General features: G+C 43.9%; 2 protein-coding genes across 3 annotated transcripts; both read left to right on the forward strand.

The window, feature by feature from the left end:
* The first annotated feature begins 19 nt into the window (after window positions 1–19).
* LOC114843252 (macrophage mannose receptor 1-like) lies at window positions 20–4203 on the forward strand. 2 transcript variants are annotated; one of them, XM_055503383.1, is made up of 7 exons: window positions 20–370; window positions 810–879; window positions 2192–2239; window positions 2376–2774; window positions 3300–3629; window positions 3709–3797; window positions 3891–4203. In XM_055503383.1, exons 3-7 carry the CDS (start codon window positions 2203–2205, stop codon window positions 3987–3989), a joined length of 954 nt encoding a protein of 317 aa, XP_055359358.1. In that variant the 5' UTR covers window positions 20–370; window positions 810–879; window positions 2192–2202; the 3' UTR covers window positions 3990–4203. The 2 variants fall into 2 exon arrangements, with proteins under 2 accessions (XP_055359358.1, XP_028985460.2); XM_029129627.3 differs by lacking the exons at window positions 20–370; window positions 810–879 and adding an exon at window positions 1524–1552.
* A 14736-nt stretch (window positions 4204–18939) lies between these two features.
* On the forward strand, window positions 18940–20867 carry LOC129603172 (macrophage mannose receptor 1-like). The gene is made up of 5 exons (XM_055503264.1): window positions 18940–19013; window positions 19150–19548; window positions 20063–20392; window positions 20472–20560; window positions 20647–20867. Exons 1-5 carry the CDS (start codon window positions 18977–18979, stop codon window positions 20755–20757), a joined length of 966 nt encoding a protein of 321 aa, XP_055359239.1. The 5' UTR covers window positions 18940–18976; the 3' UTR covers window positions 20758–20867.
* The last annotated feature ends 4593 nt before the right edge of the window (window positions 20868–25460 follow it).

Consider the following 25460-nt stretch of genomic DNA (forward strand, 5'->3'; position numbering starts at 1 on the left):
GCTCCATGAGATGGAGCAAGATCCTGAGGAGCCATTCTTCGGGCCGGTTGTGTGATGGGAGGGGTGACCTGGTCCATTGAGTCTCGGGTTAAAGACGCAATCTGGGGTCTGGTCTCACATCGCCTTGGATTTCGTTACCAGCCTACCCCCATCCCAAGGCAACACGGTAATCAGGACAGTAACTGACCCATTCTCCCGACTAACCCACTTCATTCCCCTGACCAAGCTGCCCACGGCCAAACAGATGGCGCAGGCTATGCTGGAGCATGTCTTCCGGCTTCATGGATTCCCGCGAGACATTGTCTCTGACAGGGGGCCTTAGTTCGTGTCTCGCTTTTGGAGAGAATTCCTTGCCCTACTAGGAGCAGAGGTGAACTTGAACTCCGGATATCATGAAGATATGAAGATTGACCTATCTGGAAGTTATGAAGTTAGGGTTTTTGAACAATACAATTACTCTATAGTCAATTAATGTAGTGAGTTCTTGCAATTAAGTTTGTACTTAATTATTTTTATTTTATTTTATTATTAATGTCATACTGTGCCTTAAGGTGAATTATGAATAATTTATAGACAACAGAGAAGATTATGAGCCCGTTTGTAATTAGGTCAGGGGCCTCATGTCCATGTACATACCGCACAGACTTGACTATAGTAAAGAATGTTTGGCAAACCTCAGCCGTTACATGAATCATTTGGTCAAATACATAGGGTCTAACGCCCATACAGGCAGATTAAGCTGCTTTGTTTGCTTACCAGAGGCTTTTCTTTCAGTAGTTTGCTTCGCTTCTGAACTTATGTTTCAACAGTGAAAACAAACACGAGCAACTAATTAAAAGGAGGAGCCAACCAGCGACACCATAATGGCATGGTAAACAGGTATTGTAGATGTACAGACATCAAAACAAAATATAAATGTATACAAAATGTAACGATAATCATCATATATTTGAATTTGAAGATGTTTAGCACCAGCTTGCAGACCTGGAAACAAAGCGCTATTAAAAGTCTATGCGAACCTTTACTATGTCACACAGGCAGTTTCACAAAGACTGTACATGTATGTGCTGTACAAAACCAATCAACTGTAACTCAAGATTTTAATCTGAATTTTGAGTAGTTCAGTAATTCTTAATAGTTAAGGTGAAGTTAAGGTTTACTGGTCAAAGTTGATGACATCTAGCTCAAGCTGATAAATAGTACTTTTTATTTATTATTTTTTTTCTGTCTACACTCTCATCTTATTTTTCTCACCATCGTCATGAGTTCTCACATTTTCTGACATGTGGAATTTAGGGATCAGTGATCTAACATGCAATTCTCAATGAATACAAAAACCTTAAAGACTTTTTTTTCACATTTATACTTTTTAACTATTGTAATTTATAATATAAACACAAATGGCTGCTCCTGAAACGGCCACCACTACAGCAAGGCTTTGAATATGAAAATAGAGGCAAGGGCCCTAAATAAACAAAAACCCTTTTAAAAAGGCTTGACAGCAAAGACTACGGAACTGAGCAGTGAGACTGAAGTTTACATGCTGGAACCTGTGAGTATAACCTTTGCATTTCCACAGAATTTGAACAAACACGGTAAACAAGGCAGAGAATTAAATACACTGTCACGAGAAACAATGAGAGAAACTGCTATAAGTTACCTTTAAGTTGTGTTTTATCCTGTTTCAACAGAACTGAACAAACTTTATTTCAACGCACAGCAGATCATAACTAAAATATCCTATTTAAACATCCTTTGACTAAAGTGACATAATTTTAAACCTATTTGTTCTAAATAATCACAATAATTACATTTGCCTTCTTTACTATTTCAAATTTTGATTCATCAAAATTGTGACAACTGCTAGGTACTAAACCTAATAAAATAAATCCTAATCCTCATGCTCAGTACGTGGCAGGTTTGGTTTTAGAGGTCAAACTACCTTGAGAATCAGGCTTTGTCTGTATCAACTCACCTGCATTGACAATTTCTAAAAGCTGATAAACCCTTACATTAAAGCAACAGTACAGCAACTAAATATACTGTAAAGTGTTGAAGGCAGAGCTGCAAACTGGAGGAACTGAGCATGTAGGAACTAACTGTATATGCTTAAGAAAACATTATTTTTATATTGTTTAATATAATAATCAATATTAAACATACTGTACATATTATTTTTTCTTCTCTGTAGATAAGCTACAAATGGATCATCAGCTGCCTGCAACCGTCCTACTCTTTGGTAAGATCACTATTTTAAATAGTGTGCAGTTATTTTGGATGGGTTGAATATAATGCTGTCCTGTGTTTACCACCATGATCCCAATGATAAAGCTAATGTGTACAAATACACACCTGTCATTTCTAATCACTAACAGTGTTCTGCAACCTCCCAACTGGCCAACTCCGTCAGTTCCACTATGTCAATCTGACGATGACCTGGTCCAATGCTCAACAATACTGCAGAGCGAACTACACTGACTTGGCCACATTCAACAGCATGAACGAAATAAGTAGCTTAAACAGACCTGCTCTGAGCACCTCAGTGGCCTGGATCGGACTAAACGACGACCCCAAAGGATGGATGGGGGTCATGGCTAGCGATGCCAACTCCTGGAGGTGGTCAGCAACTGGTGCCCCAAGCACAACTGGTTACCAGTCGTGGGCCACTGGTGAACCTAATGATCAATACATAGAGTACTGTGTCATAATGGGAAATAATGGACTTTGGGCTGACGTGCCCTGTAACGCTTTATTCAGCTTTGTTTGTTATTCAGGTAAGACATTTTTATTTCTAAATATAAAAGCATCACCAAACTTGACGTTAATGTAGGATTCAAAACTTAGTACGATTGGTGCGATTCACTGTAACATTGACACAGACTTTTTCCCTGCTGCCTCTAACATTGTTTGAAAACTTCCTCTTTCTTTCTGCTGAGTGTGATGATCATCTGATCTAGTTTATTGGTGTATTTGCATGTCTACAATCCTGGTTCTGCCATTTTTCACTTACAGTAATGACAAATACAGAAGCCACCGCCTGCTGATGGGGTAAAGGGTGATTGCAGGACTTCTTAGTCACTACAGGATAATCAGACTGAAGCTGAGTTACATCTAGGTTAAATGTCAGCTAAAGAACAAGTAATGATAAATATCATAGTATTTTGTGTAAAAACATACTTTGGAACTTTCAGTATTAAGCTATTCATTATGTTTAAAGCACCTTAAAAGTGCTATAAGCTATATATAGCTTCTTTCAGTTCCTTAAACATTTGTTCTATCTTCCTTTCTGTGCTTCGCAGCAAAAACTCAAACATATGTTTATGTCCGATCTGCCCTCACGTGGTCTGATGCCAGAAATTACTGCAGAGTGAACTTTAATGACCTGCCAACGATTGACAACTCTGTGGACAATGAAAACATCCGGAGTAAAATACCATCTGCTGTGTGGATCGGCCTGTACCGACTGGCTTGGAAGTGGTCCGACGGCAGCAGCAGCTCATTCACAAACTGGCAGAGTGGAAAGCCAGACAACAAACCAACTAACAACCAGTACTGCGTCGCTGAAAATAACCAGCACCAGTGGTACGACGACGTCTGTCAGAATAAGTATGCGTTCATCTGCCAAGAAGGTGAGTTTTCATAGTAATATAAACGCTTTCATTTTCTAATCTGACGTAGATTTGAATGTTTGCTTACTGGTCGGTGTAGATCTGAAAGAATACATGACTGTTAAGATAAAGCTCCAGACCAGTGCTGACATGACAGACCCAGCTACTAACGGCCAGCTTATTCAAAAGGTAGAATGGTTCCGTCTTAACACTAACAGTTTACTACGTAAGTTACTTTAACACCTATATAAACCATATGTCAATTTTTTTTCTCTTCTTTAGCTGGATGCAGAGCTACAAAGTATTGGAGTGACTTACATCACAGTGAAATGGATAAGTCAGCCTTGGAAACTAGATGCTTCCAGATTCTCAGTGCACTAAATATTTTAGTATATTTCATCTCCTACTAGAAAAAATAATTGTAATATGTGTTTTCATGTGGTTGGGAAACATTACAGTAGGTTTTGGTTAAACATAGACCTGGACAAGCTGTGTAAAATCTGCAACAAAACATTAATAAACACTAATATTACAAAACATTAACATTAACAACAAGCATTTTGTGCATAATGTTTTATATGAATCAAACTCAATGACATGTCTTTCTGTCAAATTGTCATGATCTGTGTTTTTGTTCTTGTTGATTCCTTGTCTTATTTTGGTTCCAGGTTCCGTTTCCTGTTTTATTTTGGTAGTCCCCCGGTCTCTGTTTTGTGTTCTAGCTTCACTTCCGAGTCATGTCACGTCACAGCTGTTCTTGTTTCACCCGGTCGTTATCCTCACCTGCGCTGCATCAGTAATCACTCACCCGTGTATTTAGTCGCCTCCTGTTCCCGTAGTCACTTGCCAGATTGTCGTATTCGAGTCCCATGAGTGTATGCGTGTTTCTTGTGAATCCCTGAGTTGAGCGTCCCTAGTTTCCTGAGTCCCCTGAATGTTCGTGTTCCTCGTGTTTTTGTTCCTGTCTGCATCGTGTATCCTGCCCGACCCTGGATTATCTACTTACCGTGAGTTTTGCCTGTTCCCTGCCTGTACTTTTACCGAGCCTTTTTGTGTATGACCTGGACCGTCTGACCGTGCCTTTGGATAATAAACCTTTTGTTGATTATACTCTCGCCTCCGTGCTGTGCATGTGGGTTCGCCGCCTGCCCGAGTTCCTGACAGAACAATCTGGCCACACTTGGACCCAGCCAGCACTTAGCCTCCGGTCAGGTCAGTGACTGTTTTTCCCTTGTTTTTTTTACGGCAAATATAACTCTCCCGCGGAAGTATGGAGTTTACCTGCGCCGAGCTACCCAGCGACCTACATAAGTATTTCAAGATCCTTGCGGAGGATTACCGACGGGCTAGTAACTCGGAGGATCAGCGCAGCGCCGTAGAGGTGGCAATAGTGACGCTGGAGGACGATGACACCGCGTTAGATCACCCCAGCGTTCATCGCCTCTACGAGCGACTGTGCGCGAAGTTTGACGAGTTAAGCGACGCGCTCTGTACCACGCCAGCGCCAGTCGCACCGCCGATGGTTTCGGTTTCCTTCTCCCCGCCCCGTCGGATCGTCGTGCCTACACCAACCTGCCCAGCTCCATGGTTGTTTCCCTGGGAGAATTTCCTGCTCTCACGCGGCCCTCAGTCTCCAGTTCAGCCGCGCGCTGCTCGGTCTCCAGTTCAGCCGCGCGCTGCTCAGTCTCCAGTTCAGCCGCGCGCTGCTCAGTCTCCAAGTCAGCCGCGCGCTGCTCAGTCCCCAAGTCAGCCGCGCGCTGCTCAGCCTCCAAGTCAGCCGCGCGCTGCTCAGTTTCCAGTTCAGCCGCGCGCTGCTCAGTCTCCAAGTCAGCCGCGCGCTGCTCAGTCTCCAAGTCAGCCGCGCGCTGCTCAGCCTCCAAGTCAGCCGCGCGCTGCTCAGTCTCCAGTTCAGCCGCGCGCTGCTCAGTCTCCAGATCAGCCGCGCGCTGCCCAGACCCCAGTTCAGCCGTGTGTTACTCATGCCCCGGTGCAGCCCTGTCGTCTCCAGGCCCCAGCCCAGTCGAACCTAGTCCAGACCCCAGATCAGCCGTGTGTCGCCCAGACCCCGGATCAGCCGTGTGTCGCCCAGACCCCGGATCAGCCGTGTGTCGCCCAGACCCCAGATCAGCCGTGTGTCGCCCAGACCCCAGATCAGCCGTGTGTCGCCCAGACCCCAGATCAGCCGTGTGTCGCCCAGACCCCAGATCAGTCGTGTGTTGCCCAGACCCCAGTTCCGTCCTTGTCCCCGTCAGAGGGCACCGCCCGTCTGACGATTGTTAACCCCACCCAATCAGGCCCGACGTCTTCCCCGTCGAGCTCGGCAGCCGTAAGTTGTCATGCCAGCTCCGGAGTTGACGCCGTTCCAGTCCCTGTCGGCCATGTTGCGGCCGTTCCAGTCCCTGTCGGCCATGTTGCGGCCGTTCTAGTTCCTGTCGGCTCCTCAGAGGAGGACGCCGTTCCTGTTCCCGTCGGCCATATTGAGGCCGTTCTAGTTCCAGTTCCTGTCGGCTCCTCAGAGGAGGACGCCGTTCTAGTTCCTGTCGGCCAAGCAGAGGCCGTTCCAGTTCCTGTCGGCCATGTTGAGGTCGTTCCAGTTCCTGTCGGCCATGTTGCGGTCGTTCCAGTTCCTGTCGGCCATGTTGAGGTCGTTCCAGTTCCTGTCGGCCATGTTGAGGTCGTTCCAGTTCCTGTCGGCCATGTTGAGGTCGTTCCAGTTCTTGTCGGCCATGTTGAGGTCGTTCCAGTTCCTGTCGGCCATGTTGAGGTCGTTCCAGTTCCTGTCCCTGTCGACCAAGTTGAGGTCGTTCCAGTTCCTGTTCCTGTCGGCCATGTTGAGGTCGTTCCAGTTCCTGTCCCTGTCGGCCAAGTTGAGGTCGTTCCAGTTCCTGTTCCTGTCGGCCATGTTGAGGTCGTTCCAGTTCCTGTTCCTGTCGGCCATGTTGAGGTCGTTCCAGTTCCTGTCCCTGTCGACCAAGTTGAGGTCGTTCCAGTTCCTGTCGGCCATGTTGAGGTCGTTCCAGTTCTTGTCGGCCATGTTGAGGTCGTTCCAGTTCCTGTCGGCCATGTTGAGGTCGTTCCAGTTCCTGTCCCTGTCGGCCAAGTTGAGGTCGTTCCAGTTCCTGTTCCTGTCGGCCATGTTGAGGTCGTTCCAGTTCCTGTTCCTGTCGGCCATGTTGAGGTCGTTCCAGTTCCTGTCCCTGTCGACCAAGTTGAGGTCGTTCCAGTTCCTGTTCCTGTCGGCCATGTTGAGGTCGTTCCAGTTCCTGTCCCTGTCGACCAAGTTGAGGTCGTTCCAGTTCCTGTTCCTGTCGGCCATGTTGAGGTCGTTCCAGTTCCTGTCCCTGTCGACCAAGTTGAGGTCGTTCCAGTTCCTGTCCCTGTCGACCAAGTTGAGGTCGTTCCAGTTCCTGTCCCTGTCGACCAAGTTGAGGTCGTTCCAGCTCCTGTCCCTGTCGACCAAGTTGAGGGCGTTCCCGTAGGCCAAGTTGAGGGCGTTCCCGTAGGCCAAGTAGAGGTCACCCCTGTCTCTGACCCCGTTCCTGTCGGCCCTGTAGCGGTCGTTCCATTCCCCGTTCCCGTCGGCCCTGTAGCGGTCGTTCCAGTCCCCGTCACCCTTGGAGCCGCAGCGCCCGCCGGCCTCCAGGAGGAGGCAGCACCTGCAGTTCCTGCGCACCTCCAGGAGGAGGTCGCGCCAGTGGCAGTTCCTGCGCACCTCCAGGAGGAGGTCGCGCTAGCCGTAGTTCCTGCGCACCTCCAGGAGGAGGTCGCGTCAGCCGCAGTTCCTGCGCACCTCCAGGAGGAGGTCGCGTCAGCCGCAGTTCCTGCGCACCTCCAGGAGGAGGTCGCGTCAGCCGCAGTTCCTGCGCGCCTCCAGGAGGAGGTCGCGCCAGCCGCAGTTCCTGCGCGCCTCCAGGAGGAGGTCGCGCCAGCCGCAGTTCCTGCGCGCCTCCAGGAGGAGGTCGCGCCAGCCGCAGTTCCTGCGCGCCTCCAGGAGGAGGTCGCGCCAGCCGCAGTTCCTGCGCGCCTCCAGGAGGAGGTCGCGCCAGCCGCAGTTCCTGCGCGCCTCCAGGAGGAGGTCGCGCCAGCCGCAGTTCCTGCGCGCCTCCAGGAGGAGGTCGCGCCAGCCGCAGTTCCGGCGGATCCCCAGGAGGGGGTCGCGCCCGTCGCAGTCCCGGCGGACCCCCAGGAGGGGGTCGCGCCCGTCGCAGTTCCTGTCGACCCCCAGGAGGGGGTCGCTCTCGCCGTAGTTCCTGCCGACCTCCAGGAGGGGGTCGCTCCCGCCGTAGTTCCTGCCGACCTCCAGGAGGGGGTCGCTCCCGCCGTAGTTCCTGCCGACCTCCAGGAGGGGGTCGCTCCCCGCCGTAGTTCCTGCCGACCTCCAGGAGGGGGTCGCTCCCGCCGTAGTTCCTGCCGACCTCCAGGAGGGGGTCGCTCCCGTCGTAGTTCCTGCCGACCTCCAGGAGGGGGTCGCTCCCGTCGTAGTTCCTGCCGACCTCCAGGAGGGGGTCGCTCCCGTCGTAGTTCCTGCCGACCTCCAGGAGGGGGTCGCTCCCGCCGTAGTTCCTGCCGACCTCCAGGAGGGGGTCGCTCCCGTCGTAGTCCCTGCCGACCTCCAGGAGGGGGTCGCTCCCGTCCCGGCTCCGGCCGCACCTGCATCGGTTCCTGGCGGCCCGGCTCCGGCCGCACCTGCATCGGTTCCTGGCGGTCCGGCTCCGGCCGCACCTGCATCGGTTCCTGGCGGTCCGGCTCCGGCCGCACCTGCATCGGTTCCTGGCGGCCCGGCTCCGGCCGCACCTGCATCGGTTCCTGTCTCTCGTCGCGGTGGTCCAAAGAGGACGCCGCTGGCCCCTGCCTCGTCCTTGCCCCGGCCGCCGGACGAGTGGCCTCGCCCTCGGCGCCTCCTGCTGCCCGGATGGCGCTGCCTCCTGCGGCGACGCCCGCCTCGACTCCTCAGCCCATCGGATCAGCGTCCGCCTGGAGAACGTTGCCATTCGGGGTGGCTCCCGGGGACATCGGTCCAGCCCAAGGGCACTAAGAGTGCCACCCTGGCTCAGCGGCTGCTGAGCAGGATCTCGCCACGCCGTCACCCTCCGTGACGGAATCTCTGAACTTCATGTCTTCCCTGATCGTGGACTTTGTTGTGGACTCTTGTTTTGGCCCTCCCCCGGTCCTCCCTCCACCCACCCTGCTCGTGTACCTTGAGGGGTAGGGATTCGGTCCCTCCGCCTGGGACCACCCTCCGCCCGCCCTGGTTTGGGGGGGGGGCTTCCGTAGGCGCCGTGGAAGGCGCCATAGGGGGGGGGGTACTGTCATGATCTGTGTTTTTGTTCTTGTCATGATCTGTGTTTTTGTTCTAGTTGATTCCTTGTCTTATTTTGGTTCCAGGTTCCGTTTCCTGTTTTATTTTGGTAGTCCCCCGGTCTCTGTTTTGTGTTCTAGCTTCACTTCCGAGTCATGTCACGTCACAGCTGTTCTTGTTTCACCCGGTCGTTATCCTCACCTGCGCTGCATCAGTAATCACTCACCCGTGTATTTAGTCGCCTCCTGTTCCCGTAGTCACTTGCCAGATTGTCGTATTCGAGTCCCATGAGTGTATGCGTGTTTCTTGTGAATCCCTGAGTTGAGCGTCCCTAGTTTCCTGAGTCCCCTGAATGTTCGTGTTCCTCGTGTTTTTGTTCCTGTCTGCATCGTGTATCCTGCCCGACCCTGGATTATCTACTTACCGTGAGTTTTGCCTGTTCCCTGCCTGTACTTTTACCGAGCCTTTTTGTGTATGACCTGGACCGTCTGACCGTGCCTTTGGATAATAAACCTTTTGTTGATTATACTCTCGCCTCCGTGCTGTGCATGTGGGTTCGCCGCCTGCCCGAGTTCCTGACACAAATCAAGGATTAAACGCTAACAGTAATCCAATGTTTTCAATTGCACTTTATTTTAATTTTATTTACATTTTTATTATAACAATATATTATTATTATTATTATTATTATTATTATTATTATTATTATTATTATTATATTTACATATATATCTTTTATCACTGCAGAATTTTATTTACAAGAATTTCTCTAGTTTAAAAAATATATATTTTTGAAATTAATAGCAATAAATGTATGTGCAGATTTACATACAAAATAAATGTTTTGGAGATGATCATCGTGTATCATCATCATCTGAAATAAAATTGTTTGTGTTTTAATGGGCCCCGGTCCACTTTGCACTGGATAATTTGGGCCCTGAGGTCAAAAAGGTTAAGAACGCCTGTAGAGAACAAAAGTCCACTGAGCAAAGTTTCCTTGCTGTGAGGTCAGTGCCTCCACATGCTTTTGTGATGTATTAACCAGTAGGCAGTTCTTGTATGGGGTGCCGAATGTAAAAGAAGCACCTATAACTAGCATGTTTTCTCACATTTCACAGATTTCACAGGTCACAGTTAAATGTGCAAAAGTCTAAATGTAAATGTTAAATATAAATGTGAATGTTAAATGTAAATGTTGAATGTAAATGTTAAATGATCGAACTGAATATTTAAGTAGACTCCACCCCCTATGATGCTAGATCAGTGACGCGGACTCAAACACGTCAAACAGTGCACATAGCTCCGCCCACATCTGACTCTGGATCGGTGACAATACTGGAGAGAAGCCTGAAGTTGAAGCCATCATGGCCGTCAGCTCCGACTCCCTCCCGTTGGGGGAGATTGAACGGGCTGTAACGGCAGATGTGCGGGCTGAGGCTCCGCTTCAAACTGCTGTTCTGTCGTAAACACCATTAATGGGGAGTTAAGTAGGTTTGAATAGAATATTTCTGTGGCGCCGGTGGAGAATTAGTTAGCTAACTTTACCAGCTAGCCGAAGTTACGTCCAGGCTATAAACAAAAGTTTCCAGGTCAGATGTGGGCGGGGTTTGTGCGCACTGTTTGACGTGTTTGAGTTCGAGTCTCTGATCTGAGACCAGCGCTGTTTGAGGGTCGGGGTGGAGTCTACTTGCACATTAATGAATATTCAGTCTCGCTCGATTGTCTCGCTCGGCAATCATTTAACATTTACATTTAACATTTACATTTAACATTTAAATTTAACATTTACATTTGGACTTTTGCACATTTAATTAAATGTGAAAAACATGTTGTGTCATTTAGTTAAATGTGAAAAAACTAGTTATAGGTGCTCCTTTTACATTCGGCACCCTATATTCTTGTGGCTGTTCCGGCAGTTAAATTTCGGGGCTGTGGGATCAATAAAGTCTGTCTATCTGTCTGTCTATATTTTAACTTATATGTAAATCGTATTTCTCTTCTTTTATTGACTTGAACTGGAGTTAGAAATGCTTATAAACTGGGCAATAAAAATGTATTTGAGACGGGTATAAACACACAACGCACGTAAAGTAATTAGTGGGAGAGCTGAACAGCTCTCACACTATTGTTATCTTCGGTCTTTATTATTATTATTCTTCTTCTACTTATTCCGCCCTTTTTTTGATTGCTATCTACTTTTTAACGCTTCATCGTAGAATCGTCGTTCAACTTTCTAAACGTGTGTCATCTTTAGGAGATGTGGGCTATTACTTTTTATGTTTTCAGCTTTTCAACTTTTAACGTTATTCAACTTTTTTCATCGTTTTTTTATAATGGTCGTCTATGGGAATCATCGTTAAACTTTTTGTCAACTTCCCTCTTTTCATCAGCGTCTATCATCGTCATACTTTAGCGTAGAAACGTCATTTCAACTTCAAAAGCGTCCATCATCGCTCAACTTTCTCCTCGTAAATCAGCGTTGTCGTATCTTCTATACTTTTCGACTAGTGAGCGTTTAAATATGGTGTGGTTTTTGTTAAATTTTCAGCTTTTCCATTAGTGTGTATTGGGTCATTTAGAGTGCGTGATGTCACAGCCAGAGTGCGAGGGTGCGCTTTTTAAAGACAGAACTTCTGTCTCTAACTCGTCACTACAGCCACAATTTTTACTCTATCAACATAATTACTTCACTAAATCGTAGTCATACTTGTCTTCTTTCTAATGATGTGTCTGGATATACCCTCAGACCTATACTTTAGTCGCTATCAACCTTAAAGCGCAGAGAGATCCCGAAATTCTCCCATAGACTCTAATGATAATTTTCGGCAGACGTCTGGGGAGAAAAACAGAGGAGACATATTTTGAAATTGCCACTGTGGCTACAAGCTTTTATCCTCAAACATAAAATTCACACCATTTGCTCATTGAAGCCTTGGGACTCGTAAAATGAAATAATTTTTGTGATAACTATCATGGTTTAGCTGGAACAAGCCTGTTTATACAGGGTGAAACTCTGTTTTTACAGAGCAGAGTGAGCCTGATTTTCCCGCCTTTTGTCTCCATGGCGACGGCGCAGCTGCAGATTTGACTGACAGGTCAAACTGCTGATGCTCAGTGTACAGAGCAGTTCCATGCTTGTTACTGATTAGTCAACCACACTATTGGATTGTGTAGTGATTAAGCACACACAACCTCTAAATCCTTTCAAAATAAAAGCACCAATGTAATTTATTACCTTAAATGGCAAGATTTTTGTTTCTGACTGGTAAATTTTTACTAGTTATTAAACTATTACACAGGTAATTATTTACAAATACTTTCTTCAAATTAAAAAGCTAGTCAGCTTCTTTATGATTGTCAACAATGCACTCTGGTCAACTTTTTAATCTGTGATATATTTTTTACCTTGGTCAACTTTTGAATCATTGTCATATTTTAATCTTGTCCTAGTATGACATTGGTCATCTTTTTAATCGCCATCTTTTGTCATCGTTTTATTCTTTGTCAACGTTTTCTCGTTTTCATCGCTTTGCCGTAGTCAACTTTTGGACGCAGTCAACTTTTTTGACGTCAGCAGCTTAATCAGCGTTTGTCATCGTTGCGGCAGCAGATCAGCTCTCCCACGTAATTTCTCGAGAAATTACTTTTTCTAGTTTAATTAGATTTTTATTTAAAAATAAAATTTGTTCAACAGTCCGAGGGATGAGACTGCAATCAATTCAATTCAACCTGTCTAATATGTTTCCTTCAATTAAACAAAATTGACACTGTAACACAACACAAATCCTGCTAACGCTTCTCCTTCTTATAACGATTTGAACCTCGTATTAAAGCAGTGACGTATGAACACGACGAAAGGTGCTTCGGATGTCATTGATCACATGTCTTTTGCCAAACGAATCAAGCATTGGCACAGTGTTTTGTCAGTATTCGAGGTCCACTTCCTGTTTTATTGTTGTAGTTCCGGTTTCTAGTCCCATCCTGTTCAAGCTAACTTTACTTCTGGTTTTCAGTATCAGTATGGAATCTCAGTGTCCCTTCATTCTTAAATGTTATGTTTTTGGTCAACCTGAAAATACTGTAAATAATACAGAAAATACATGTAAACCAAAATACAGTCAAATCTATTGGCGTATGAGACACAACCAATGTTGATACTTAGTCTCTGCTTTAGACCTCCTCCATCCATGTGTCAGGGCTGGCAGATGATTTGACAAAGCAGACCCACATGCATGGCGACTGAGACCAGCAGAACATCAAAGTCTTTGATGTTCTCAATGGGCTCCAGACACAGGTACAGTACAGGCTTGGACTCACATAACCCGTCTCTGTTCGGGGAGCAGACAAACAGCGGTAGTCAGACAGGCGAGGTCGGCAACAGGACAACTCAGATAAAGTACAGAATGGACTAGGCTGGATCAAGGTGGACCTACAGGCAAAAAAAAATTGGCAACAGGAAAAGCTTGGCAGAGGTACAAAAAGGGCTAGGGTACAAATGAGGTCAGGGACAGCAAGACTGGCAACTGGAGACAGCTTGTGGTAGAGAAATGAACATTCAGTTCACGTTCAACAGCTCTGATGGAAATTCCTGCTGTCAGCATGCTAGTTGCACCTAGTTTTTTTATGATTTGATTGCTTTCTGTTTGGACCTTTTGTTTTGTGGAGCTCACTTCCTGGTTCTAGTGTTCCTGTCTGCTGCAAGCTTTATATTTAATTAATTTCACCTGCTTCTGTAATCAGCAGGTTATTTAGTGCCCTCGTGCCTCCCTCACAGTGCTGGAGTATTTTATGCCATTAATGCCATTGTTAATGCCAGTCTGCCACCGACCAGGTCATGTAAATTATTAAATCAAATCTGCCTCACAGCATTCTTTGAGTGGTCTAGTTTACCCGTTGGTTCTGCCTCTGATCGAGGTTGTGGTTGCTGTTATCTGTACCTTTTTGTATAGCTTTTTGCTCAGAAGGTTTTTCCACCATTTTTCGAGTTTAGGTTCCCTTTTCCCCTTTGTTTGTTTGAGCATTTGGGTTATCTTGATTGAATATTCGATTATTAGATGCTATGCGTGTTTTTGTTGAACTGTAGATTTGTTAAGCTCAGACTGAGGGACTGAAGTGTCACAGCCCTGCCATCGCGTCATAGACAGATTCAGTGACGCGCTGTCCATCAGGTTGCTTCTTTCCCAGCAGGCCTTTGCAATAACCTCAGCTCCAGCACTGTAGGGGGAACCGGATCAGGACCCGGTATCCGTCCCTTCCTGGACTCACCCAACCAGCTCTCAGCCTCAATCACATGCTCTGCTTCCGCTTGGCACACTCCCCAACACTCAACTTGCCTTCTCCCTATCGTCCGATTATTTCACCTGGTAGTCTCTGTTACATTACATACTCATCCTGTGTTTTTGTGCTCTGATCGGTCCTCCGGGTGATTGCTTACCTCGTTCATTTATCAATAAAATTGTTTTACTTGTCATTTTGGTTCTGTTTGTCCATTCTCTGGGGGTCCGCACTCACCCTCTAGTGTGTTAGTGTTGTTACATGCCTGTACAGGCCATAAAACTTCTTTAGGCTTCTTCCTTGGCCTGGCGCAGCTTTTTTAAGTCCAGTGTGAACCATGGCTTGTTGTAGTGAGATGAATGTGTGCACACATTTTTTTTTCAGCTGGTTGTACAGTAGGTGCAATGGAGCAGACGTATGATGACGTCATTCACTCCTAGATGGGATTGATATCTGGAGGGGGGTCAACTGAGGGTTTTAGCCAGAGAACACACTGAAGGGAGTCCAGGATCAGTCCCTGAAATGATCATGATCTTCATGATTTTTGAGGTATAGTTGTTGAGCACTCTGGGTCGTAGTGTCTGATAACCGACACAATGCATGACTTCTACTACCAAAGAGGAACTCCTTCCAGCTCCAGGCTCAGGTTGAAGACGTGTTGGAGGACGATACACAGCTGGAGAGCACAGACATTTTTAGCAACCTTGGGCTGATTCCATCAGGCTCTGCAGCCTTTGTGGGGTGCAGCTTATTCAGCTCATTTCAAAAAAGGACTTATGGTTTTGAAAATTTGATTAAAAGGCCTGGTTATAGTGTCAATATAATATCTAGTGTAAAGATAACTATAAGATAATTATTTGTACTTTTAAATCTCAAAGGATCCTGTGATATTCGGGGCAGAAAATGTCACTTTTTTCAGTCAGTATAAGTTAAATATAGAAATTTCTGAGAAACAAGTAACTTGTAACTTATAAGTATAAAATATGTCTTATTAATATTTTAATGTCTGCTGCTCAGTCACTAGAAGAAAAATAAGGTAAATAATGCCAGTAAACCTTTACTGCATATGGCTGGAACCTTTTAAATTGTAAATAGTTGCTACTGGGTGTCTTTCGACCAAATCAAGCTTTGCATATTAAATTAAAGTGTGTCTTCTTTTTGCCTGTCTGGCAGTTTAACAAGCAGCACGTACTGAACTGAATGTCATTGTGGTTGTGACAGTTTTGCTTTCCCCAAAAAAAAAAAATGGTGAGGAGCTTTTGTGTCTTAACATCTGTGGTCTGTATCTCTTCCTTTGGCCACCTTATTATTCCCATAGGGTATCTGATCACTGGCAGGGCGTAGCTGTTTATTGCCCGGGATTTGTTCTTGCCATTGAGCTGGCTTCTTAGGACTTGCCTGCTGCCAGGCGCTCATGGATTGCAGTGAGCTTCTTTAGCCAGTAGGCGTGGATCATGTCAGGGCCAGGTGCTGTCCAGTTTTTCATACCTGAGACTCTATGTTGGATGTCTGCCACTGTGATAGTCACTGGATTCTGTTCAGGGAGGTTGCTGTGGTCTTCCCTCAGATCCACCAGCCACTGTGCATCACTGTTGTGTGATGCCTCCCTTTCCCATATACCCTTCCAGTACTGTTCAGTTTCCAGCCTTGGTGGGTCTGCTCTGCTGTTATTACCCTGCCATTGAGAGTACACTTTCGCAGGTTGTGTTGCGAACAGCCGGTTTATTCGTCTGGCTTCGTTATCTCTGGTGTATCTCTTTAGGCGGCTGGCCAAGGCTTGTAGCCTTTGCTTGGCAGTTTCGAGTGCTTCAGGTATGGGCATCTGGCTCTACCTCTTGGGCATCGGTCTTTTCATTGCACCTCTTTGCGCCTCTGTCATTTGGCTCACTTCCCTCCGAGCTGCCTTGATTTTTACCTCCAACCTTCGTTTCCATGGTGGGTATTGTTTCTCATGGCTCCCATGGTTGCTCTTATAGCCAAGCACCTGTAGGATCACTGATGCTGAAGCGTATATCAGCTCATTGGTTTCTGTGATTGTTGTGGTAGGGATCGCTCTCAATGCTGCATTCACATCTTCCATGAGACTTTCTGATGGTACTTCACTTAGCCGTTGTAGTTGGTTTTGGGGTTGCCTGTTCAATCTCGCCATGATCTTATCTTTCAGGTCAGTCGCTGCCTCGCTCAGCGTGTCTGTGTTCATTGGGGCTTCGTACCCAATTTCCAGTTGGGGAGATGGTGAAACCTCCCCTCTGACCTGGCGTCCTGGCTCCCCCTTGCCGTAGCATTTGTGTTGTATCTCGTTAATCTCAAGTTGTGATAGCAGTTGCCATTTGTGGACCTGGCTATACATCACTTATTTGATAAATGACTATTCTAGCTGCAAATGTCTGATTTTTCGTGCAGTATTTACTTAGGTGTATAGAGGCCCATTTCCAGCAACTGTCACTGCAGGGTAGTAATGGTACAATGTGTCGGCTCATTGCGTCAGGCACAGATTACCAGATTACCTCAGCAAATTAACACCCAGAATGCCAAAGGCCTGCAATGCTGTAATTGCTGCAAATGGAGGATTCTTTGATGAGAGCAAAGTTTGAGGATTAAATAAAAGTATTATTTCAATTATTATTAGTTTGGCAGGTTCAGGGTTTTTCCAGTCTGGGTCTCTCTAGCTGGAATCGCGGTGGTGTTAGTGTGGTTATGTGGTGCCTTACGACACATCTTCAACCTGAGCCTGGAGCTGGAGAGAGTTCTTCTTGGGTGTCATTCATTCAAAGTCATTCATTAGAGATTTTTGTGTGTATGTGTGTTCTTGAGACTGATGCCATAGAAGACACAGTTTTGGCAATTTAGAAGATGGTTCTTCAAAGAACCATTTTTGTCAGTGGTTGACTGAAGAACCGTTAAAGGAGCCTTGAAGAACCATCCAAAAATAGTTCTTTAAGGCACCATAAATGGTTGTATTAAGAATCTTTCGGAAAATAGTTCTTCAAAAGAACCTTTTATGTCAGTGGTTCCTTAAAGAACCCTTAAAGGTGCCACAAAGAACTAATAAAAAAGGCAGCTTACAGCACTCCAAATAGTTTTGGCTATTTGGGCTCCGTACAATGATATAATAGTCTCTCTCAACAACTTTTTTTATATTAATGGATTTTTAAAGTATTTTTCTACACTTGTGAGGACAAATTACTTTGCATTTGAAAATGAACATTTTCTAATATAGTGCAAGGGCTTTTGTAACGAGAGTCAATTCGTATAAGTTCATTAGGCATTAATCAATATTATTTATTTATTGTTAAAAACTTGAGACCAAAGTACTGTACAGTATATCAGCATCTGTTCATCCTCAAGAAAAACAACAGTGGTAAGAGGTTAAATAAAGAACCTAACGGTACCGTAAGTTTAGGACCTATTGTAAAAAAAAAAGGGGTGGACTATGGAAACAACAACAATATAAGAGTAGAGATTAATGAAATGAAAGGGTTGAACAGATTGTATGAAGGGAAACTTTTACCAAAGACTTCATCGTGTCATCAGAAGCACCTCAAAGTCTATCAATGTGGGTTTAAAAGATGGGTTTGGTTTATATTCTGAACTATGTGAAGACATTTAGCACCAGCTTGTGGCAGACCTAGAAACAAATGTGCATAATACATTTGTGTGCTGTGCAAACCAGAGGATTAAATGTTACTTGAGATTTTAAGATGAGTTTTCAGTAGTTAAATTATTCCTAAAAGTTAAGGTGAAGTTAAGGTTGACTGCTGAAAAGGTGATTGTGAGTTACTTGACATCTAGATTATGGAAGCTGATAAATAATGCTTTTCATTTATTTATTTTTTTTCTGTTTCCAATCTCACCTTATATTTCTCAACATCGTTGTGATCATCAAGTTCTCACATTGTATGAAATGTAGTATTTAGGGATCAGTGATCTAACATGCAGTTCTCGATAATCACTAAAAATTTTAAAGATGTTTTTTTTTCCCATTTACACTTTTTAACTATTTTAATCTATATTATGAATGTAAATGGTTGCTCCTGAAATGGCCACCACTACAGCCAGGCTTTGCATATGAAAATAGAGGCAAGGGCCCTATATAAACAAAAAGCCTTTTAAAAAGGCTTGACAGCAAAGACTACGGAACTGAGCAGTGAAACTGAAGTTTACATGCTGGAACCTGTGAGTATAATCTTTGCATTTCCACAGAATTTGAACAAACACTGTAAACAAGCCAGATAACTAAATACACTGTCATGAGAAAAAAATGTCAGAAACTTCTATAAGTGACCTTTAAGTTGTGTTTTATCCTACCCTAACATCACTGAACAAACTTTATTTCAACACACAGCAGATCATAACTGAAATATCATATTGAAACGTCATTTGACTAAACTCACTAACATTGTAAATCTATTTGTTCTAAATGATCACAATAATTACGTGGATTCATCAAAATAGTGACTACCGCTAATTAGTAAACCTAATAGGATGAGCAGCATGCTTAGTACCTGGCAGCTTAGGTTTTAGAGGTCAAACTCATTTGAGAATTGGGCTTTTTCTGTATCAACTCACCTACATTGACAATTTCTAAAAGCTGGTAAAACCTTACATTAAAGCAGTACAGCAACGAAATATACTGTAAAGTCTAAGGGCAGAGCTGTACACTGGATGGTACAGGTGTGACTGATCATGTACAGTACAGTAGGAACTAAGCATATGCTTGAGAAAGCATTATTATAATAATGTTTAATATAATAATATATTAAACATACATTTCATCTTTGTAACAAAGTTTCAAATGGATCATCAGCTGCCTGCAACCGTCCTACTCTTTGGTAAGATCACTATTTTCAATAATGTGCAGTTATTTTAGATGGGTTGAATATAATGCTGTCCTGTGTTTACCACCATGATCCCAATGATAAAGCTAATGTGTCCAAATACACACCTGTCATTTCTAATCACTAACAGTGTTCTGCAACCTCCCAACTGGCCAACTCCGTCAGTTCCACTATGTCAATCTGACGATGACCTGGTCCAATGCTCAACAATACTGCAGAGCGAACTACACTGACTTGGCCACATTCAACAGCATAAACGAAATAAGTAGCTTAAACAGACCTGCTCTGAGCACCTCAGTGGCCTGGATCGGACTGAACGACGACCCCATATCATGGAAGGGGGTCATGGCTAGCGATGCCAACTCCTGGAGGTGGTCAGCAACTGGTGCACCAAGCACTACTGGTTACCAGTCGTGGCTCAATGGTGAACCTAATGATCAATACATAGAGTACTGTGTCATAATGGGAAATAATGGACTTTGGGCTGACGTGCCCTGTAACGCTTTATACAGCTTTGTTTGTTATTCAGGTAAGACATTTAAATATAAAAGCATCGCCATCCCTTGCAGTGAGTTTAGGATTTAAAACTACATTTGGTGCGATTCACTGTAACATTGACACAGACTTTCTCCCTGCTGCCTCTAACACTGTCTGAAAACTTCCTCTTTCTTTCGGCTGAGTGTGATGATGATCTGATCTAGTTTATTGGTGTGTTTGCATGTCTACAATCCTGGTTCTGCCATTTTTCACTTACAGTAATGACAAATACAGAAGCCACCGCCTGCTGATGGGGTAAAGGGTGATTGCAGGACTTATTAGTCACTACAGGATAATCAGACTGAAGCTGAGTTACATCTAGGTTAAATGTCAGCTAAAGAACAAGTAATGATAAATATCATAGTATTTTGTGTAAAAACATAGTTTGGAACTTTCAGTATTAAGTTATTCATTATGTCTAAAGCCCCTTAAAAGTGCTATAAACTATATATAGCTTCTTTCAGTTCCTTAAACATTTGTTCTATCTTCCTTTCTGTGCTTCGCAGCAAAAACTCAAACATATGTTTATGTCCCATCTGCCCTCACGTGGTCTGATGCCAGAAATTATTGCAGAGTGAACTTCAACGACCTAACAACAATTGACAACTCTGTGGACAATGAAAACATCCGAAGTAAAATACCATCTCCTGTGTGGATCGGCCTGTACCGACTGGCTTGGAAGTGGTCCGACGGCAGCAGCAGCTCATTCAGAAACTGGCAGAGTGGAAAGCCAGACAACAAACCAACTAACAACCAATACTGCGTCGCTGAAAATAACCAGCACCAATGGTACGACGACGTCTGTCAGAATACGTATGCGTTCATCTGCCAAGAAGGTGAGTTTTCATAGTAATATAAACGCTTTCATTTTCTAATCTGACGTAGATTTGAATGTTTGCTTACTGGTCGGTGTAGATCTGAAAGAATACATGACTGTTAAGATAAAGCTCCAGACCAGTGCTGACATGACAGACCCAGCTACTAACGACCAGCTTATTCAAAAGGTAGAATGGTTCCGTCTTAACAATTTACTATGTAAGTTACTTTAACACCTAAATAAACCATATGTCAATGTTTATTTCTTTTTTAGCTGGATGCAGAGCTACAAAGTATTGGAGTGACTTACATCAAACTGAAATGGATAAGTCAGCCTTGGAAACTAGAGATGCTTCCAGATTCTCAGTGCACTAAATATTTTTAGTATATTTCATCTCCTACTAGAAATAATAATTATGTGTTTTCAACTAGTAACATCACCGGGAGAAAACCAAAACCCCAAAAAGCTGTGTAAAATCTGCAACAAAACATTAATAAACACTAATATTACAAAACAATAATATTAATAACAAGCATTTTGTGCATAATGTTTATGTGAATCAAACTAAAAGACATGTAATTGTCTTCCTGTCAAATCAAGGATTAAACGCTAACAGTAATCCAATGTTTTCAATTGCAGTTTATTTTAATTTCATTCATTTCATGAGACTGCAATCAATTCAATTCAAAGTGTTCACACACAACAGAACTAACGTCCGCTCTTCCGCACAGGTTCCACGTGTCTAAGTTTCTTTCAATTAAAAAAATTGCCACTGTGTGCACCACAAATCCTGCTAACGCTTCTCCTTTCTGCAAAAAGCAGAGATGCTATCGTTTGGTCCCCAAACCAGACCCCCTCCGGCCCCTGGCTGCGCTTAGAAATTCTGTCCATAAAAGGACACTTAGTGTCAGGGTACGGCAGAGATCGGACCCACATGCACAGTGCAAGGACACGAGGTAGGTGGTGAAAAAACAAGGTTTATTCCAGTAAAACGTAGTTCAAGGCGGTCCAGGTCATACACAGACAATCTCGGTATTACAGTACAAGGGAGCAGGCTGGGCTAGGTTCAAGAACAGGCAATAATTGGTAACAGGATCAACAAGGCTACAGTACGGTTCGGGAGTAGGCAGGAGTCGGTGGTCAGGAACATTAAACAGGATCAACACAAGGTAAGCTAGACTGAGAAACTGCTGCACGGTGATAACTTGCATACTGTACGCAACGATCTGGCATCTGACTGCTGGATGAGGCAGAGACAAAGAGAGAGTCTTTCAGAATAACACAAGAAACAAAAACCCAGATCGTGACACTTAGTGTGCCTGTTGTCAGTATCTGGTATGACCATTATGCAGTGTCACACATCTCCTTCACATAGAGTTTATCAGGTTGTCAATTGTGACTTGTGGAATGTTGGTCCACTCTTCAACAGCTGCAACCGTCACATCCCGGGGCCTTTCTCATTTTCTGCCTTTGAAGGAGCAGCAGACATCTTCACAGATCTTCTGTGCCGGTATGGGGGTCTGATGACGGGAGGGTGTGAATGTTTGGCCGGGAGGTGTAAGGTGGTTCCTCTCGAACTGGCAGTAGAACTTGTTAAGGTCGTCTGCCAGGCGTTTGCTAGCCTCGGGGTGTGGAGATGGTTTGCTGTAGTTGGTGATGTGCTGCAGACCCCTGAAGACTGACGCAGCATCATGTGTTAAAAGACTCTTCTGCAGCTTCTGACCATAGCGTCTTTTAGTTGTTTTGATCTCCTTTGTCAGCCTGTTTCTGGCCTGCCTTCTCAGGATCGGTTTGATTGCTTTCTGTTTGGACCTTTTGTTTTGTGGAGCTCACTTCCTGGTTCTAGTGTTCCTGTCTGCTGCAAGCTTTATATTTAATTAATTTCACCTGCTTCTGTAATCAGCAGGTTATTTAGTGCCCTGGTGCCTCCCTCAAGGTGCTGGAGTATTTTATGCCATTGTTCATGCCAGTGTGCCACAGACCAGGTCATGTAAATTATTAAATCAAATCTGCCTCACAGCATTCTTTGAGTGGTCTAGTTTACCCATTGGTTCTGCCTCTGATCGAGGTTGTGGTTGCTGTTATCTGTACCTTTTTGTACACGCTTTTTGCTCGGAAGGTTTTTCCACCATTTTTGGAGTTTAGGTTTAGGCTTTTCCCCTTTGTTTGTTTAAGCATGTGGGTTATCTGGATCGAATATTCTTTAGCTACTCATGGACTATTAGATGCCTTGCATGCTTTTATTGAACTGTAGATTTGTTAAGCTCACACTGAGTGTGTCACTGTCCTGCCATCGCGTCATAGACAGATTCAGGGACGCGCTGTCCATCAGGTTACTTCTTTACCAGCAGGCCTTTGCAATAACCTCAGCTCCAGCACTGTAGGGGGAACCGGATCAGGACCCAGTATCCGTCCCTTCCTGGACTCACCCAACCAGCTCTCAGCCTCAATCACATGCTCAGCTTCCGCTTGGCATACTCCCCAACACTCAACTTGCCTTCTCCCTATCGTCCGTTTTTTTCACCTGGTAGTCTCTGTTATATTACATACTCATCCTGTGTTTTTGTGCTCTGATCGGTCCTCCAGGTGATTGCTCAACTCGTTCATTTATCAATAAACTTGTTTTACCTATCATTTTAGTTCTGTTTGTCCATTCTCTGGGGGTCCACACTCACCCTCTAGTGTGTCAGTGTTGTTACATGCCTGTACAGGCCATAAGACTTCTGTAGGCTTCTTCCTTGGCTTGGCGCAGCTTTTTAAGTCCAGTGTGAACCATGGCTTGTTGTAGTGAGATGAATGTGTGCACACATTTTTTTCAGCTGGTTGTACAGTAGGTGCAATGGAGCAGACGTATGATGACTCCATTCACTCCTAGATGGGATTGATATCTGGAGGGGGGTCAACTGAGGGTTTTAGAGGTTTAGTTTTTCCAGTCTGGGTCTCTCTAGCTGGAATCGCTAGGTGGTGCCTTACGACACATCTTCAACCTGAGCCTGGAGCTGGACAGTTCTTCTTGGATGTCATTCATTCAAAGTCATTCATTATAGAATTTTGTGTGTATGTGTGTTCTTGAGACTGATGCCATAGAAGACACATTTTTGGCCATTTAGAAGATGTTTTTTCAAAGAACCATTTTTGTCAGTGGTTGACTGAAGAACCGTTAAAGGAGCCTTAAAGAACCATCCAAAAAATAGTTCTTTAAGGCACCATAAATGGTCGTATTAGGAAACTTTCAGAAGATTGTTATTCAAAAGAACCTTTCATATCAGTGGTTCCTTAAAGAACCCTTAAAGGTGCTGCAAAGAACTAATAAAAAAGGCAGCTTACAGCACTCTTTCTCCATGTCCTTTTTGGGGCTTCGTACAATGATTTAATAGTCTCTTACAAGAATTTTTATTTGTAATATAGTGCAAGGGGGGTTGTAACAAGAGTCAATTTACATAACTTCATTAGGCATTAATAAATATTATTTTTTTTATTAAATAAATTTGAGACCAAAGTATATCAGCATCTGTTCACCCTCAAGAAAAACAACAGTGGTAAGAGGTTAAATAAAGAAACTAAAGGTAAGTTTAGGACCTGTCATCAGAAGCACCTCAAAGTCTATCAATGTGGGTTTAAAAGCTGGGTTTGGTTTATATTCTGAACTATGTGAAGACATTTAGCACCAGCTTGTGGCAGACCTAGAAACAAATGTGCATAATACATTTGTGTGCTGTGCAAACCAGAGGATTAAATGTTACTCGAGATTTTAAGATGAGTTTTGAGTAGTTAAATTATTCCTAAGAGTTAAGGTGAAGTTAAGGTTGACTGCTGAAAAAGTGATTGTGAGTTACTTGACATCTAGCTTATGGAAGCTGATAAATAATGCTTTTCATTTATTTATTTTTGTCTGTTTTCACTCTCTCTTTCTTATATTTCTCAACATCGTTGTGATTGTCAAGTTTTCACATTGTATGAAATGTAGCATATAGGGATCAGTGCTCTAACTTTCAGTTCTCGATAATCACAAAAAACTTTAAAGATGTTTTTTTTTTTTTCCATTTACACTTTTTTACTATTGTAATCTGTATTATGAACATAATTGGTTGCTCCTAAAAAGACCACCACTACAGCCAGGCTTTGCATATGAAAATAGAGGCAAGGGCCCTATATAAACAAAACCCTTTTAAAAAAGGAAACAACAGTTTTTAATGCAGGCTTGACAGCAAAGACTACGGAACTGAGACTAAAGTTTACATGCTGGAACCTGTGAGTATAACCTTTGCATTTCCACAGAATTTGAACAAACACTGTAAACAAGGCAGATAATTAAATACACTGTCATGAGAAAAAATGTGAGAAATTTCTATTAGTGACCTTTAAGTTGTGTTTCATCCTGTTTCAACAGCACTGTACAAACTTTATTTTAACGCACAGCATATCCTAACTGAAATATTATATTGAAACGTCATTTGACTAAACTCACTATCATTGTAAATCTATTTGTTCTAAATAATCACAATAATTACGTAGATTCATCAAAATAGCGACTACCGCTAATTAGTAAATTTAATAGAAGGAGTAGCATGCTTAGTACATTGCAGTTTAGGTTTTAGAGGTCAAACTAACTTGAGAATCAGGCTTTGTCTGTATCAACTCACCTACATTGACAATTTCTAAAGGCTGATAAACCCTTACATTAAAGCAACAGTACAGCAACTAAATATACTGTAAAGTGTTGAAGGCAGAGCTGCAAACTGGAGGAACTGGGCATGTAGGAACTAACTGTATATGTTTAAGAAAACATTATTTTTATAATGTTTAATATAATAATCAATATTAAACATACTGTACATATTATTTTTTTCTTCTCTGTAGATAAGCTACAAATGAATCATCAGCTGCCTGCAACCGTCCTACTCTTTGGTAAGATCACTATTTTAAATAATGTGCAGTTATTTTAGATGGGTTGAATATAATGTTGTCCTGTGTTTACCGCCATGATCCCAATGATAAAGCTAATGTGTACAAATACACACCTGTCATTTCTAATCACTAACAGTGTTCTGCAACCTCCCAACTGGCCAACTCCGTCAGTTCCACTA

Source organism: Betta splendens, chromosome 16 (assembly GCF_900634795.4).
Source record: "Betta splendens chromosome 16, fBetSpl5.4, whole genome shotgun sequence".
Classification (NCBI taxonomy): domain Eukaryota; kingdom Metazoa; phylum Chordata; class Actinopteri; order Anabantiformes; family Osphronemidae; genus Betta; species Betta splendens.

Coding starts and splice junctions, on each gene's coding strand:
- LOC129603172 (XM_055503264.1), top strand. CDS start 18,977: ATGGATCATCAGCTGCCTGCAACCGTCCTACTCTTTG. Junction 20,393..20,471: donor TGCGTTCATCTGCCAAGAAG/GTGAGTTTTCAT, acceptor TGGTCGGTGTAG/ATCTGAAAGAATACATGACT. Junction 20,561..20,646: donor ACGACCAGCTTATTCAAAAG/GTAGAATGGTTC, acceptor TTTCTTTTTTAG/CTGGATGCAGAGCTACAAAG.
- LOC114843252 (XM_055503383.1), top strand. CDS start 2,203: ATGGATCATCAGCTGCCTGCAACCGTCCTACTCTTTG. Junction 2,775..3,299: donor CAGCTTTGTTTGTTATTCAG/GTAAGACATTTT, acceptor TGTGCTTCGCAG/CAAAAACTCAAACATATGTT. Junction 3,798..3,890: donor ACGGCCAGCTTATTCAAAAG/GTAGAATGGTTC, acceptor TCTCTTCTTTAG/CTGGATGCAGAGCTACAAAG.